At 44.0% G+C, this 14,758-nt stretch overlaps 1 protein-coding gene across 8 annotated transcripts; it reads right to left on the bottom strand.

Annotated features, from left to right (window-relative positions):
• Nucleotides 1–1,535: 1,535 nt before the first annotated feature.
• On the bottom strand, nt 1,536–14,696 carry SPTY2D1OS (SPTY2D1 opposite strand). 8 transcript variants are annotated; one of them, XM_043580774.1, is made up of 6 exons: nt 14,585–14,693; nt 12,655–12,801; nt 4,606–4,824; nt 4,106–4,198; nt 2,289–2,326; nt 1,536–1,647 (listed from the first exon to the last, which is right to left on the bottom strand). In XM_043580774.1, exons 3-4 carry the CDS (start codon nt 4,672–4,674, stop codon nt 4,106–4,108), a joined length of 162 nt encoding a protein of 53 aa, XP_043436709.1. In that variant the 5' UTR covers nt 4,675–4,824; nt 12,655–12,801; nt 14,585–14,693; the 3' UTR covers nt 1,536–1,647; nt 2,289–2,326. The 8 variants fall into 8 exon arrangements, 5 of the variants coding, with proteins under 5 accessions (XP_043436709.1, XP_043436708.1, XP_043436706.1 ...); XM_043580773.1 differs by lacking the exon at nt 14,585–14,693 and adding an exon at nt 14,381–14,491; XR_006297422.1 differs by lacking the exon at nt 12,655–12,801 and having other exon boundaries at nt 4,094–4,198; nt 14,585–14,696.
• Nucleotides 14,697–14,758: the final 62 nt, after the last annotated feature.

Below are 14,758 nucleotides of genomic sequence, written 5' to 3'. Positions count from 1 at the left end.
CCCACCAGCTTAAGAGAGCTACTCTGAAGGCCCGAGAACTGTTTGGAGGTATATTCAGGGAACCAGAGGGAAGAAGAACTGGGTGTATAGTTCCTCTTGTCAAGAAAACGAGCACAGGTTCTGATCCCCTGTAATAAAAGAGCTTGAAACAACTGACAAGATGAGTCCTTTGGGATATTCAGGAGGCAAGTTGGTATAGCCATGGAGCCAGAAAATGTAGGCACTTAGCTCAATGGGATGTGTTGAGTCTAGGTCATATAAGAAGCCTTATAAGAGATAGTATCCTGGATTCAGGATTCCAGTGTTGCTAATGGGTTTTGAATTCATTTTTCTTTCCATAAAAAAAAAAAAAGGCAATTCATTCAGTGCAAAGGGCCACTTAAAAATAGTTTAGCAAATGTGTGCTAAATAGTCCTCAACAAAATGGTATCTACATAACCAAAAAGATCTACTTTGGTGGTAAGGATGCACTTCTGAATGATGGAACTATCAGTCATCCCCAAGCAGCCACAGAATGGGAAAAATTCCATACAGTTTATTTTAGAAGTACTTGTTCTTGTTGGGTTCTTCCCCCTCCCCACCCCCCCCCAACCCCATTAAGGTCAGAAAATTCCAAACCACCCCTAGAGAAGAGGGCTTATGAGGAATATCCTAGGGCTGAAACACCTAGATTAATTGCATGGGTCTTATACTTAAGTTTCCATACTTGGTCTCAAACTCAAACTGCATCATATTGAGGACTGAGCACTTAGCTTTTGTTTCTATGTATGCATGCTGCCCTGTATTAGCAGTGGTTACTGCTAAAAGAATCATCAGGCACCTTCTTGGCTATTCAAATGAAGGGGGCACTTGAGCCAAGAGATAGCCAAGATCTTCGATATTCCAGTCTCTTGTTTGGCTCTTTTCCTTGGCACATGAAAGCATGCCAAGGAGAAGGCCTGGATCTTGATCTTGACTCCAACCCAGAGCTGTGCAGCCGGTAAGATACTTGAGTCTCTCAACTTCATTTGTAACATTTTGTTCAATGAGGCTAGTACCCAGCTCAGAAGCTTATAAGAATTAAAGTAATGTTTAATTTAGTATCTAGCACCTCATATTAAAATGACATCCCTTCCCCCACACAGTGTAAGCCTTCGGTTCTTGATAACAGCTGTGAAAAGGCCACAGAAGGTTGTTGGTAACAGCTGAGAAAAGGCCACACAGGAGTATCCCCAAAAGAGAGGCTTAAAGTTGCTGCAATCTCTAGCCTTTTCTGAACGTTTTTTGGACCCTGGACCCTGGATGCAGGAGGAAGACTACACCCGGGAACTAGGTCAAAGGAGCTTTAGAGAATTTCTATCCCTAAGGATTCAGAATAGGGGACAAATTGAACTAGGTATTTTAGTCTTAATGTCAGTCTTAGAGACTGAAACAGAGGCACCCAATCACGTTCGTCTAACCCAACTACCCTCCCCCATCTCCCTGTTTTGAGCTAACAGAATATCAGCTCTTCATCTTAAAAAGCACGTTAACTTTTTACATAAAATGTGACAAAATAATGTGCAATTACTTTATGCGAAACCAACAACAGGAACTCTACAGCAGGCCAGGTGAGCTTCAGAGCTGCATGACTTCACCAGGATCATCTTTGCTTATTTCCACCGGGGTCTGGGGGGACAAAAGTATGTCAGGTGGGCCTTCTCTAGTGTCTGCCAGAGTGTGCGGCTGAGGTAATTGCCTTCTTTGCCAAAGACAGGCAGACGTGGTTCTGTCCAATTCTGTCTCTTAATGTCTCTGACCTCAACTGCCAGAGGGGCTTAGCCATGTGGGAGGGGACAAGAGGCAGAGAAAGGACACATATCCAAGGTCTAATAGGACGAGAGAAGATTTCTAGCACCAGAACCATTTTATAGACCACCCTTTACTTGATGAAGGAGAGTTAAGGGTGGGTTGCTGGTCTGGGCTGATTTAAGAAATGGGACTGAAGACCCCAGCACTGAAAATGGCCCCTGAGCACAAGACTAGGTCACCCATGTCAGACAGCATTGCCTGAGTCTTTGCCTCTCTACCTCCAGGTTATATAAAACTGAAAAATGTAAGAGTAAAGACTCTTAGGAAAATATGTATAAAAGAAAGACGTGAAAGAGGGAACTCTCAGCGAGCAACAATAGAGGCAGGTAAGCTACCACCACTTTCTTAATCAAGAAAAGACGATTTGTTTCTAAAGCTGGATTTTGATGCTCAGCTCATGGATCTGGGGGAATAAATTTCAAAGGAGGAACAGAGAACAAAGTTGAAAGCACACTTACCCCTCCTGGGGGATACTTATATCCTTTCCACATGGTTCCTGCAATGAGAAGCAACCATAAAACAACAATCATTGTGGGGCTTCTTGCTCACTGGTGGGATGTGCTGGGGAAAACAGGTGGTTCTGAAAGGTGTGGCGCTCTATTCCTTGAGTCCTGGGAGCTGGGCTGTCTTCATTCCAGACCGGATGGCGGATCGCCCAGCATGATAGCTCCTGGCTGAGGGGCTTCGTGGTCTAGTGTGAACTGAAATGGCTGGCCATGGCCATTTTAGGGGGCAGAGCTCAGACACCAATTGTGACATCAGCTCCTGTGACCTTGGAGGGACCCGTCAGAGTGAGTAACTATGGGACAACTGGCCAGGATGCCTGGTGTGTTGGGGCCAAAGAACCCTTAAAAGAAGGGCCCTGTTCTCTGGTGACTCTACACGGTCAGGATCTAGCTGGCATCAGAACTTTATTGACTCATCACCTGTCAAAATATTAACTGTTGCTTTCATGCAATCAGATGCAAAAAGCAGTGCCATGCAAACAAAACAAAACAGAAAATACCCTGGATTAATTGGGAGGATTGGCTAGGTATGCTACGAGCAATTACTTTATAGACTATCGTTAGGCTATTCGCAAAAAACCAAACAAATGAACATCTCACATTTCGCGAAATGTCACAATTAAACCCTCATCGTGTAGGGTTCCCTTCCCTGGAAAGGGAAGAGAGGGCATTAGGCTGTCCTTCTCATTTCAAAGCTGGAGAACCTGAGGCACAGAACATTTCCAGTGGCTTGGTCAGGATCAGGGTGGCAGTGCCTCAGCTAAGCAAGTGCCCAGGGCCTCCATCTACGTCCCCACCCCAACAATGATCTGACCGAGCTGGGTCAACACTTGCATGGGAATTCTGGGGCCGATGGAAACAAACAAACAAACAAACCCTCATGCCCTGCTCTCAGTGTACCTGGGGTTAGGACTTGATACCACTGCTTTCCAGAGTAGCTTCCCAGAAAATCTGCTCCTGTTATCAGTTCATTACTAAGACTCTCAGAGTAAAGTTTCTTTAACGGTGGGAACACCTTTGAAAAACCAGATCTGAGTGAAGGGGAGTGGGAGGGAAGAAAGCCAGGAGACGGTTGTGAAAAGGATACTGCTATTCCTGTCTCCTAAAGGCAGGCTGGTCTAGTGGAACGAGTGCAAGAGGCTGTTAAGTCGAACTATGCTCGCATCCCAGCTTCTCAAGGGAATTGATTTGTATGGCCTTGGGTAAATAGTTGAGGTTACTGTCACCACTAAACCTTTGCGGACCCGTTCATTATTTTGCTTAGTTGTTAAGCTGGCATTTAGTAAATGCTGCTTTGCATCAAATGCTTTACATGAATTCCCAGAGGCAAGCCGCACAAAAACAGTAAGATACACAGATATCTCCGTTATACAGATGAAGAAACTGAGGTTTAGAGAGATTAAACTTTCCCAAGGTCACGTAGCTAGTGAGTTGCAAAGTTAGAACTTGAACCTGTCTTGGGATCTGCCAAAAGGGGCGCTAAAAACGCTGGTCCAACTTACTACAGAGTTTGTGAGAAAATAAGTTAATAGACAGGAATAGTCTTTGGAAAGAATACCAGTAAGATGTGCTTAACAAATCTTTGAGCCTTGGCCTGCTGTCCAAAGCAGTGCTCACTGAATTCTCTTTCCCCACCACGTATCTCAACCCACTTCCCTTTCTACAGTTTATTGTTTCCCAGGGGAATATAAACTTCCTACTGAGATTTCAAGGGGTTGCCATGTTCTCTGGAAAGAGAGGAATTGAGTCCAGCAGACCTGACCACTCACTCATAGTTGTGGTTCTTCATCCAAAGCCAGGCTCCTCACTCGTGTCTTGCTCTCCTGAACAGGCCACTTCTCTTTCCACTTCAGGGTTGGAGGCTGAGTCAGAAAGAAATTTAAAGGCAGAAGTGGTTCTACTTGTTGGCCTAGCAGGTAATTGCCTCTGTCTGTGACTGTGACTGTTGAAGGTCCCACCAATGCCCACCTTCCCTTTCTAGCCGGCGACCATTGATCTACTTTGCCTGAAATCCACTTTCTCCAGCAAACCCCTTATAAATTTAAAATAAGTAATGTTCTGTACCCAAGGGGTGGGTGGAATTTAAAGATAATCCCAGTGAGTTGAGAAGTAGCCTGGGAAGCCAACTTTGTTCCCACTGCACCCTGACCTCTAATTAGTGATGAGGCCTCAACTGTCTTTCCCATTTGGTCAGAAACCCTGGCTGGGAGGTGGAGTCAGAGCCAGGACTGACTACTACCAGGGATTCACAGGCAGGGTCATTACTTACCGTGAACTCTGGAAATGTGCCCATGTAACATGCAAGTCCAACAAAAAGCATCCAGCCAAGCACAATCATGATAACAAGTAAAACAATGTCTAAGACACAATTGCACAGTGAAAGACTATTCACCAAGATCTTGGCAGGGGAGTGCGCTCATGAAACCCTCAGTTGGTAGAGGTCTTGCATGGCAGTTCCAGTCCTTGGCTCCAAAGGATCCGCAACGCCCTAATGGAGAAGATGAAGTCTAGTAGGGCATTGTGACATCATTGGTCACATGGCCGAGACTCATAACATGTCAGATATTGCCCCCAGACCAGTGGTTGAGAAGCGAACTAAACTTTTTGTATGTATTCCCTCACAGCAACAACAGGAAGTAGGTATTATTACCAAGTCCATTTTACTAATCAGAAGACTGAAGTGTAGAGAGCCTAAGTGACTGGCACTAGGTCACACAGCCGATGCTCCATGTGAAAGCCAGGACTCAGGGCCCAGCTATCTGTTAGGAAGCTGGGCTCCTTAGACTACAGACAGGGATTCGGCAGGGTGTGTTCCTAGGTCTATGACAGCTGTGAAGGGAATAAACTGAATTCTAGGGAAGTGAGACATCTCTTCTTTCTGTCCCTGCAAAGCCCTCATCATCTCAAGGGCTCTGTCACCAGCATTTTATACCATTCTTCAGTACCTTTGGTCAATAACTCTCTGCTGGTTCTCTTCTCTTGGCCTTCAAGAAGCCACAAGTATCCTTGTCCTTCCCTCACAAAAACCTGCAACTGATGCTGTGGTTCCTTCCTAACCTGTTTTTTTAATTTCCCTTTATGACCAAACTTTTTAAACAATGGCCCACACTCAGAGCCTTTCTTCCCAATCTCCAACTTTCCTCCATATATCACATTATGACTTCTGGCCCCCTCACCACTACTTAGATGCTCTCAGCAGTTACAAAAGATCTTTTTGTCCCAGTCTAATGACCTCACCTTCATCCCTTTGACCTCCCTGTACTGTCACAATGGACCCTTCTCTCCACCAGAATTCTTCCTACAGACACACCTCTCTATTTATTATTTTGATATCCTCTTTACTCTCAATACTTTTTTAAAATATGAAAATAACAGGTGCTCATTGTAAAACATGGAACCACCCAAAAGACATATAAGAACAATTTAACAACCTCCCCATTTTTCCCCCTCAATTCCCACCCCCATCATGTAACCAAGCCTGGTGTGTACCCTTCTGGCAAAGAATCTTCCATCAGCTTGCAAACATCAGTACACACGTAGAGGGATATAGAGGGGTTTTGTTCAGTGTTGCTTTATCAAAGGTGATCAAACTACCTATGCTACCACGCAACTTGCTTTTCTCCTGTTCACAATAATACATCATGGACAGGCTCTTGAGTCAATGGATAAAAACAAAAAAAAATCTTGGGGCGCCTGGGTGGCGCAGTCGGTTAAGCGTCCGACTTCAGCCAGGTCACGATCTCGCGGTCTGTGAGTTCGAGCCCCGCGTCAGGCTCTGGGCTGATGGCTCGGAGCCTGGAGCCTGCTTCTGATTCTGTGTCTCCCTCTCTCTCTGCCCCTCCCCCGTTCATGCTCTGTCTCTCTCCCAAAAATAAATAAACGTTGAAAAAAAAAAAACAAAAAAAATCTAAACACATCCTTTTTTTTTAAATAATAAGCTTTATTGAGGTATAAATCACATATGATAGCATGCATTCCTTTCTAGTGTGTAGTTGATGAGTTTTGAAAAATGTGTCAATCTTGTAACTACCACCAGAATCAAGAGAGAAAAAACTTCAATCATCTCCACAAGTTCCCTGTACCCCTTTGCAATCAGTCTCCTTCCCCTGACCTCCCTGCCCCCTGGAAACCATTGATCTGCTTTTGCATTTTCCAGAACTTCATGTAAAGAGAATTATAAGCTCATTCACTGGCTTCTTTCACTGAACATAATGCTCTGGAGCTTCACCCATGTTGTACAGTAGTTTGTCCTGTTTTACTGAATGAACGTATGTTGCATTACCGGGACATAGCAATTCATCAATTTACCTGTCAAAGAATATTTGGGTTGCTTCCAGTTTGGGGTTATTATGCATAGAGATGTTATAAATACTTGCGAAGTTTTTTCTGGGCGAACATAAGCGTCCCTAGGGTAAATACTCAGGAGGGGTATTTGAATCACATGGTAAGTGCCTGTTAAAAAGCCTTTATCACCAGTTGTCAGCAATTTCACTTTGATGTGACTATGTAATTTTCCGCAAGTTTCTTCTATCTGGGGTTCGATGAGCTTCTTGGAACTGTGGGTTTAATGGTCTTCATCAAATTGGAAAAATATTCGGCTAACACTTCTTCAAATACTCTTTCTGCCTCCCTTTCTCCATGACCTCCCGTACACGTCTAGGAGACCAGTAACCAGGACAAACATGTCCCACGGCTTGCTGCTACTCTGTTCATTTTTGAGTCTTTGTTTCTCCTTGTGTTTCATTTTGGATAGTTTCCATTGCTGGCTTTTTCAAGTTCACTCGTTTTTCCCCTATAGTCTTAATCTTCTGTGAATCCCATATGATGCATTGTTCACCTGAGGCTGTAATTTTCATCTCCTCAAGTTCAATGTGTGTCTTTTTAAAAGTTCTTTCGTTGGGGCACCCGAGTGCCTCAGTCGGTTGAGCATCCAGCTTCCGCTCAGGTCATGATCTTGCGGTTCGTGGGTTTGAGCCCCACGTTGGGCTCTGTGTTGACAGCTCAGCCTGGAGCCTGCTTCAGATTCTGTGTGTGTGTGTGTCCCTCTCTCTGCCTCTCTCCCTCTCGTGCTCTGCCTCTGTCTCTCAAAAATAAACAAATGTTAAAAAAAATTTTTTTTTTTTAAATTTTTTTTTTTCAACGTTTATTTATTTTTGGGACAGAGAGAGACAGAGCATGAACGGGGGAGGGGCAGAGAGAGAGGGAGACACAGAATCAGAAACAGGCTCCAGGCTCTGAGCCATCAGCCCAGAGCCCGACGCGGGGCTCGAACTCCCGGACCGTGAGATCGTGACCTGGCTGAAGTCGGACGCTTAACCGACTGCGCCACCCAGGCGCCTCAAAAAAATTTTTTTAATAAAATAAAAGTTCTTCCATTTTTCTCCACATCATGCTCACGTTTCCCTTTGCATCCTTGAGCATTTTTATAAGATTGATAATAAACATTTTAGGGACTCCATCTGCAAATCTATCATCTCTGTCATTTCTGGGGTTGTTTCGATGGTTGGTTTTTCTCCTTTCGTTATGGATTAAACTTTCCTGCTTCTTTGAATGCCTGGCAACTTTTGGTTGCATGTTCAACATGGTGAATTTTACAGGCTATGTGCTGGACTTCGTTATATTCCTTTCAGTAGTGTGGGACTTTCTTCTGGGATGCTTGGGATCAGTTTGATTCTTCTGGGGCTTGTTTTTTTTTTTTTTTTTTTTAATTTTTTTTTTTCAACGTTTATTTATTTTTGGGACAGAGAGAGACAGAGCATGAACGGGGGAGGGGCAGAGAGAGAGGGAGACACAGAATCAGAAACAGACTCCAGGCTCTGAGCCATCAGGCCAGAGCCCGACGCGGGGCTCGAACTCACGGACCGGGAGATCGTGACCTGGCTGAAGTCGGACGCTTAACCGACTGCGCCACCCAGGCGCCCCTGGGGCTTGTTTTAAGCTTCGTTATGGTGGACAAAAGGCAGCTTTTGCTCTGGGGGTAATTATCCCCACTAATGAGCTACCGCCCCTCTAATGCCCACTGAGCGTTCTCTGATGCTGTGGAATTTTCCACAACTCCTAGCACCTTTGGGAGCTCCCAGAAGTGCTTGGCCTGCTGTTTCTGGGCCGTTCTTATCCTGCCTCATGGAGTTTGAGCCCATCTACGCACCAACTCAGCCAAAGACTCGCAAGGACCCCTACGGAGATCTCCAGAGTTCTCTCTCTGTGGAACTCCTTCTCAGGACTCCATCCTGCAAATTCCTGGCACTCTAGCCTCCTGTGTACCCTGCTGTCTTTCTTTACAACTCAGCAAGACTAGTCTTGGTTTAGGTGACCCCACCATGCTGCAGTCTGAAAACTGCTTCCAGGCAGTAGGCGGGGGCAATTTTAAGGCCCATCTCCTTTATTTCTTGTCTTTCAAAGTTCACATGCTGCTGCTTCTTATGCAAGATCTGAAAACAATTGTTTCATAGGTTTTGTGCAGTTTTCTACTTGTTTATGGAGAGCAGCCAACTCCCGTAACAGTTGGTCCTTTCTAGGCTGAGGCAAAATCTAACTTATCCTTTTTTAATTCTTACCTAATACTCCACACTTATTTCCTCTTTCTCCTAACGATGAATAGATCGGTCAAGAGACAGAAACTACACAGCAATTTCCACAGAGAAAGCTTAATAGAGAGAATTATTAACTAAGGAAAAGGTAGAAAGCTCCCCATAATACAGAAATAGTGTATCTAAGGAGCAGCCACCACGTCTAGGGCTGAGGCAAAGCACCCAAGAAAGAAACAAACTTGGAAGAGTCCCTCACCTCCAGGGCGGAGATCCAAAACTTGTTGAATATGTGGTGGCCAGGACTAACTGGGTGCTAGAGACATCCAGTCAACTGCAGGCCAGACCTAACAATTAGAGAACGACCCTAGATGCTGGTGGAATTTGCCGGGAGTCTCCAGAGGGGGTTCTGGGAGGTTTGCGGATCCCTGCTGAGAATCTAGCCTCTGGGTCTGCCAGGAGAATACACCAGGAAGCCACCCTGTAGGGTGCTGGTGGTGGACCTCAATGGCAAACTGTTTTAGTGGCAGGGGTACCACTGAAACTCAACGGAAAACAGCCCACAGAGAGGCCACTGAAACTCAACAGGGGTGAGCACCACTGGGTACCCCCCATGTGCCACTGGCAGCCACACCGCACAAGAACAAAAGCACGCTGGAACCAGGAAGAAAAGTTTCTTCCTCCTACAGTATCTCCCCAAGGCCCTCTATTGATAAAACTTAGCATCATGCCCACGAGCAAGGAACAAATATTTACAAGGTCCAGCTCCACTAGAGAAGAGCAAGCAGTGAATGGTGAACTTGGAGCTGAAGGGTGATAAATTCATAACTGACACAATGTACATCTAGGTTTTCTCCCATTGTTTACCACCGTAAACAATGCTGTGATTGCCAAACAAAACTCCTTTGACAATTTCTTTTGAGCACTGCGGGTTTTTTTACCTGTTAACCAGTAAGGCAGCAAGAAGATAACAAAAAGGGTGTTCCAGGTCAGATAGGGTATGAAAACAGAGAGGATATATAAAATCCTTACAAGAAAGGAACTAGTTTAGGAAAGAAATATGACAACTTCTTTTCTTAAGGTCAGGAAAACAGGGCCATAAAAGATGGAGGATGTCTGTGGAAGGATCGCCCAAGATGCAACATTACGCTGTAGGTCAAAGAACAACAAAAACCCCATGCATCTCAGTAAAGGATACTGGCTTTTGATGCACCTGTTTTACAAATTTTTCATGAGGTCCAAGTTGCCTATTTTTTGATTTTGTTGCCTCTGCCTTTGGTGTCAATAGCCAAGAAATCACTGCCAAATCCCAAGTCATTAAGTTTTTTTCCCTATGTTTTCTTCTAAGAGTTTCGTTGTTTTAGGTGTTACACTTAGGTCTTTGATCCATTTTGAGTTCATTTTTGTATACGGTGTGAGATAAGGGTCCAATTCATTCTTTTTTTTTTTTTTTAAGGTTTCTTTACTTTGAGAGAAAGAGAGAGAATCCCAAGCAAGTTCCATGCGCAGCACAGAGCCTGATGCAGGGCTCAGTCTCATGACTGTGAGATCATGACCTGAGCCGAAATCGAGACTTGGACACTTAACTGACTGAGTCCCTCAGGTGCCCCAAATAAGGGTCCAATTCATTCTTGTACATGGTTATCCAGTTTTCCCAGCACCATTTGTTGAAAAGACTGTCCTTTCCTCCATTGAATGGTCTTGGCACTCTTGTCAAAAATCATTTGACCACATAGGCAAGGATTTTTTTTTCTAGGCTGTTTATTCTATTCCATTAGTGAGGTACTTAGAGAAGTCAAAATCACAGAGACAGAAAATAGAATGGTCTTTCCAGGGGCTGAGGGGAGGGAAGAACACGAAGATATTATTTAGTGGATATGGAGTTTCAGTTCTAGAAGATAAAAAGTATTATGCACATGTACAGGAGTCATGGCCGGGCAACATTATGAATGTATTTAATACCATTGAACTGTATACTTTAAAATGGTTAAGATAGTAAATCAACCGTTATGTGTATGTATCACAATTTTAAAAAGGGGGGAAACTGAAGTAAATGATAAGGATACATGTGTCTGGTATTTGGAATACCAGCTCATCCCTGAACAGTATGTCTGATAGGACTAATAACTATGAAAGCAAAGGATTATAAATAGAGATCTGAAGCAGAGCACCAAGAAAAAAAAAATCTAATTTTAAACAAGCCATTCTTGTGATTTTTCTCAAGCTGCAAACAAAGATGCAGAATATACACTTTTCCCATTTCTTAGTTTGGGGGTCTTTTTTACCCTTTTAATATAATTAACATTTTTGTACGCGCATCTTGTGTACTTTTTTTCCTCTAAGACAAATTTCCAAACGTCAAGTTATAGAGTCAAAGGTAGGTCACATTGCTTTGCCCACAGTTTGTGGCAAATTATGCTCCCACCAACTACATTTTCTTAAACTAGTGTCCAGGGATGGGCTTCAGTGCATCCATGAACATTCCTGAAATTGAGCACAAAATGGATTGCTTATGTTGGCATTCACATTTTTCTGGGACAAGCCTGTATCTCTTTCAACAGATTTTTTTTTTAAGGCTGCAACTCAAATAAGGCTGAGAACTAGTTCACTATAACATCTTCTCCCTATGGCTGTGGTCACCCTATACTTTCATTCATTCAGCAGACTTACCAAATATTAGAAGACTGAAGGTATGCATACGTTCAGGCATACCAGGCACTGGGAATACAGAGATAAGTGAGATTTGACAGCTATCTGCCAGGATCTTACAGTCTTTGGGGATAGGAAGCCGGGAGGAGACAGAATTAGTTGGGTATGATAAAATATCCCAGGCAGGCATTAAGGCACAAAGCAAGGAAGATACAATGTGCTTGGGGAAAAGTTGAGTTTCAGCCTGGTTAGGTCACAGGACCTAACAGTGACAATTTCTGGGTGTGTGGGGGGGGGTCCTATCAGAAGTCAGCCAATGTTTGCACTACCCAATCTTCCTCTTATGACTGAGTACCAATAGGTACAGCATTCTAGCTCGCTAGAGATTACTAATCACAAAATTTCATCACAATTTCACACACAGAGAAGCGGCAAAATGCACAGATTAGGGACGTGATCTCTGACACCACCTTCTGCAATAATTTAACCTGAGTCTTGGTTTCCCTGACTGTAAAATGGAGCCAATTATACCATATACCCTCTCTTTTAAGGGGCATTCTTTTTCACATTTTAGCTCTTTTCAAATAGGTATAAGTGTTAAAATGGGTATTTATATTTAATTTTGTAATCTTTTCTCTCCTAAAACATTGTCAATACATCTCTTACTCAACAGGATCTCAGAAACAGGGAAATAGGTAACACAACACTAAACCTCAGTTTCCTCACTGGTAGAAATGAGATGATTCTATCTAGGTCATAGAGCTTTGTGAAGATTGACTTTGATAAAGCACATAAAACTCTTAGCGATGTACCTTCCACACAGGAAATGATGGCTTCACACACACACACACACACACACACACACACACACACACACTGGCATAAAGTGCTCACAGTGTCTATAAGTCATTCTATAGTGACTAAACTAGAAGAGAATTAGCTGTTTGGATGGAAGGTGTCTTCCATAAAAGGTTCCTTTATAAAAAGAAGAACGTTGCTCAAACCTCACTTCTAATCCTTGATTAATGGATTTCTGACAAGATCTGTTAGATCCGAGAGGCCCTGGGAGTCCTATTGTTTCCGAGGTTTGTTAGATCTGCCTGAACTGCTCTTACAGGCCTCTTATCTTTCCATCTTCTTACCTTTTTCTCACCTCCTATGGTCTCCTGGCTTCCTCTCTTGCCCCACATACAGTCTCTTCACAATGCAGCAGTCAGACCTATTCTTTTAAAACTTAGATCACATCACTTCTCTGTTCAAAATCCTCCTTTTTCTCTCAGGGTAAGAGCCTAAGAAAGAAAAAACTAACCCCTGACATCTGGGAACTGGTCTGACTCATCTAGGAAAGCTCTCAGTGTTACTAGAAGCTGACCTGGCACTCACAGCTACGTTGTTATTCTCCTGATGGATGAAACAATCTCACAGAACACAAACATCAGAGAGGGTCACTCAGACCATGATAAAATGAGACAAAATAAGACCACCTCATAATTCTAAGCAGAGACAAATCAAGGTCATTGTGCGGCCCATGTAATACCAAACATCCTCTTCTGTCTGCTAGTGAGTAACTGCTACTTCTTTACCAATTACTGCTTCAGCCTTGCTCCAATTTGCCCATCTTATATTTACGGAGATATCCAATCACAGAATTGTCTCTGCTTTGATAGCACCCAATCCAAAGTGAAGGGTCACTTCATTAAACCCTCTCCCAAGTCACCCGAAGCCTCAATCCTACGATAGGTCCCTCTAACACAGCCTTACTGAACAGTCCCGATGGTTTTCCATAGCGTCTGCGCCCTCACTGCAAGGAATAATCAGCCCAACCTGTTTAAGTGTGGGTGTGTTCGATGGGCTCTGGCTGGAGGGCAGTGACAAGACAGAGTCACAAATGTCTACAAAGGCACCAAAGTGGTTCTCAGACTTCACCATGCATTAGAATCACCCAGGTTTGTCAAAAATAATTGCTTGAATCCCCCTTCCCCCTAGAGTTTCTGATTCTCTAAGTCTGGGGATGGGGTCTTAGAATCTTTCTAGCAAGTTCCAGGTGATGCTGAGGCTGAGTCTGGGGGCCACACCGTAAGAATCACTTCCCTAAACCATCTGTGGCTTCCCCTTATTTCTCTGACTTAGCCTACTACCGTTTCCTCACCTCTTACTTCATTCTACTCCAGCCACACTGGCCCCCTTGCTGTTTTGAACTGAAGCCTGTCTTAGGACCTTGCTTTGAACTGAATGCCCTCTAATATAGAACACCTACTCTCTCACCTCTCAAGGAGACTACTCTGATCTCCTTACCCTGCCTTTCCCCACAACACTTGATTACCTTCCAGCATACAATCTAATTTACTTATTATATGTAGTTTTGCTCTCCTCCTAATAAAAGAATGACAGCCTTAGGACAGGTGATATTTTTGTCTATTTTATTCACTGCTGTATCCTAGGACCCAGAAAAATATCTAGCAAGTTGTCAATGCTGAGCAAAAGTTTGGTGAATGAATAAATACACTGCCCAGCCTCTACTTTATTCTCCTAATTGAGTCACAGCATTCCAGCCTTTGGCTCTTCCTGTAAATACAGTCACCCTCCTGCTTACACACCCTTCTGACAGTTTCAGTACCTATCTTCGAAGACTTTTTAAGCTCAGTGGTTCAAGACAGGGATAATGCAGGAAAGTAATTCACAAACCAAGGACACCAGACAAAGCCAACAAATTGCATCTCTTCGCCCTCTCTCTGTATACACCCCCTCTCTTGTTCTCAAACTCTTTCTGACCTAGCTTTTTCCTCTCTCTCTCCCACCAACAGTTAATGGCGCCCCACCTTAAAAAAAAAAAAAAAAAGGCAACTCCTCCCCGCATGCTGCACCAACCTTCACATCTTCCAGTTTTTCGACAAGGCTCCTCCTGACTCCATTTTCCCTTTCTAGCTCCCCGAAATTTTGCTTTTGAAGTTCCGTTACCTCCTCCTTCCTAAATCTAACTACAATTTTTGGTCTTGATCTTTCTCGATACTCTGCTGAATTTAACACACCCTTCTAGAAACTCTCCTCCAAAACAGCGCGAGTTGCTTCTACCTCCTTTACTGCTTCTCCTCGGGTCTTTCCTATTCCTCTCCTTACAGATGTCCCCAAGTTTCCTTCCAGCAAGCTGGGTTGTGACCCCTTGGGCGCTAACGCCTTTCCGACGGCTCTCAGGGTCCACGCTGGGGCGCTGGTTCGACTCCCGGGCGGAGCTGCCGCTGAGCCTGG

The sequence above is a fragment of the Prionailurus bengalensis genome, chromosome D1, assembly GCF_016509475.1.
Source record: "Prionailurus bengalensis isolate Pbe53 chromosome D1, Fcat_Pben_1.1_paternal_pri, whole genome shotgun sequence".
In the NCBI taxonomy this organism is placed as follows: Eukaryota; Metazoa; Chordata; class Mammalia; order Carnivora; family Felidae; genus Prionailurus; species Prionailurus bengalensis.
This window is presented reverse-complemented; position numbering and strand designations above follow the sequence as displayed.

Bases quoted from the DNA above. Each gene is read 5' to 3' on its own strand.
- SPTY2D1OS (XM_043580771.1), bottom strand. From the start codon at position 4,674: ATGATTGTGCTTGGCTGGATGCTTTTTGTTGGACTTGCATGTTACATG. The intron at 4,199-4,605 runs GTAAGTAATGAC...TTTCTGACTCAG, and splicing joins GCACATTTCCAGAGTTCACG to CCTCCAACCCTGAAGTGGAA.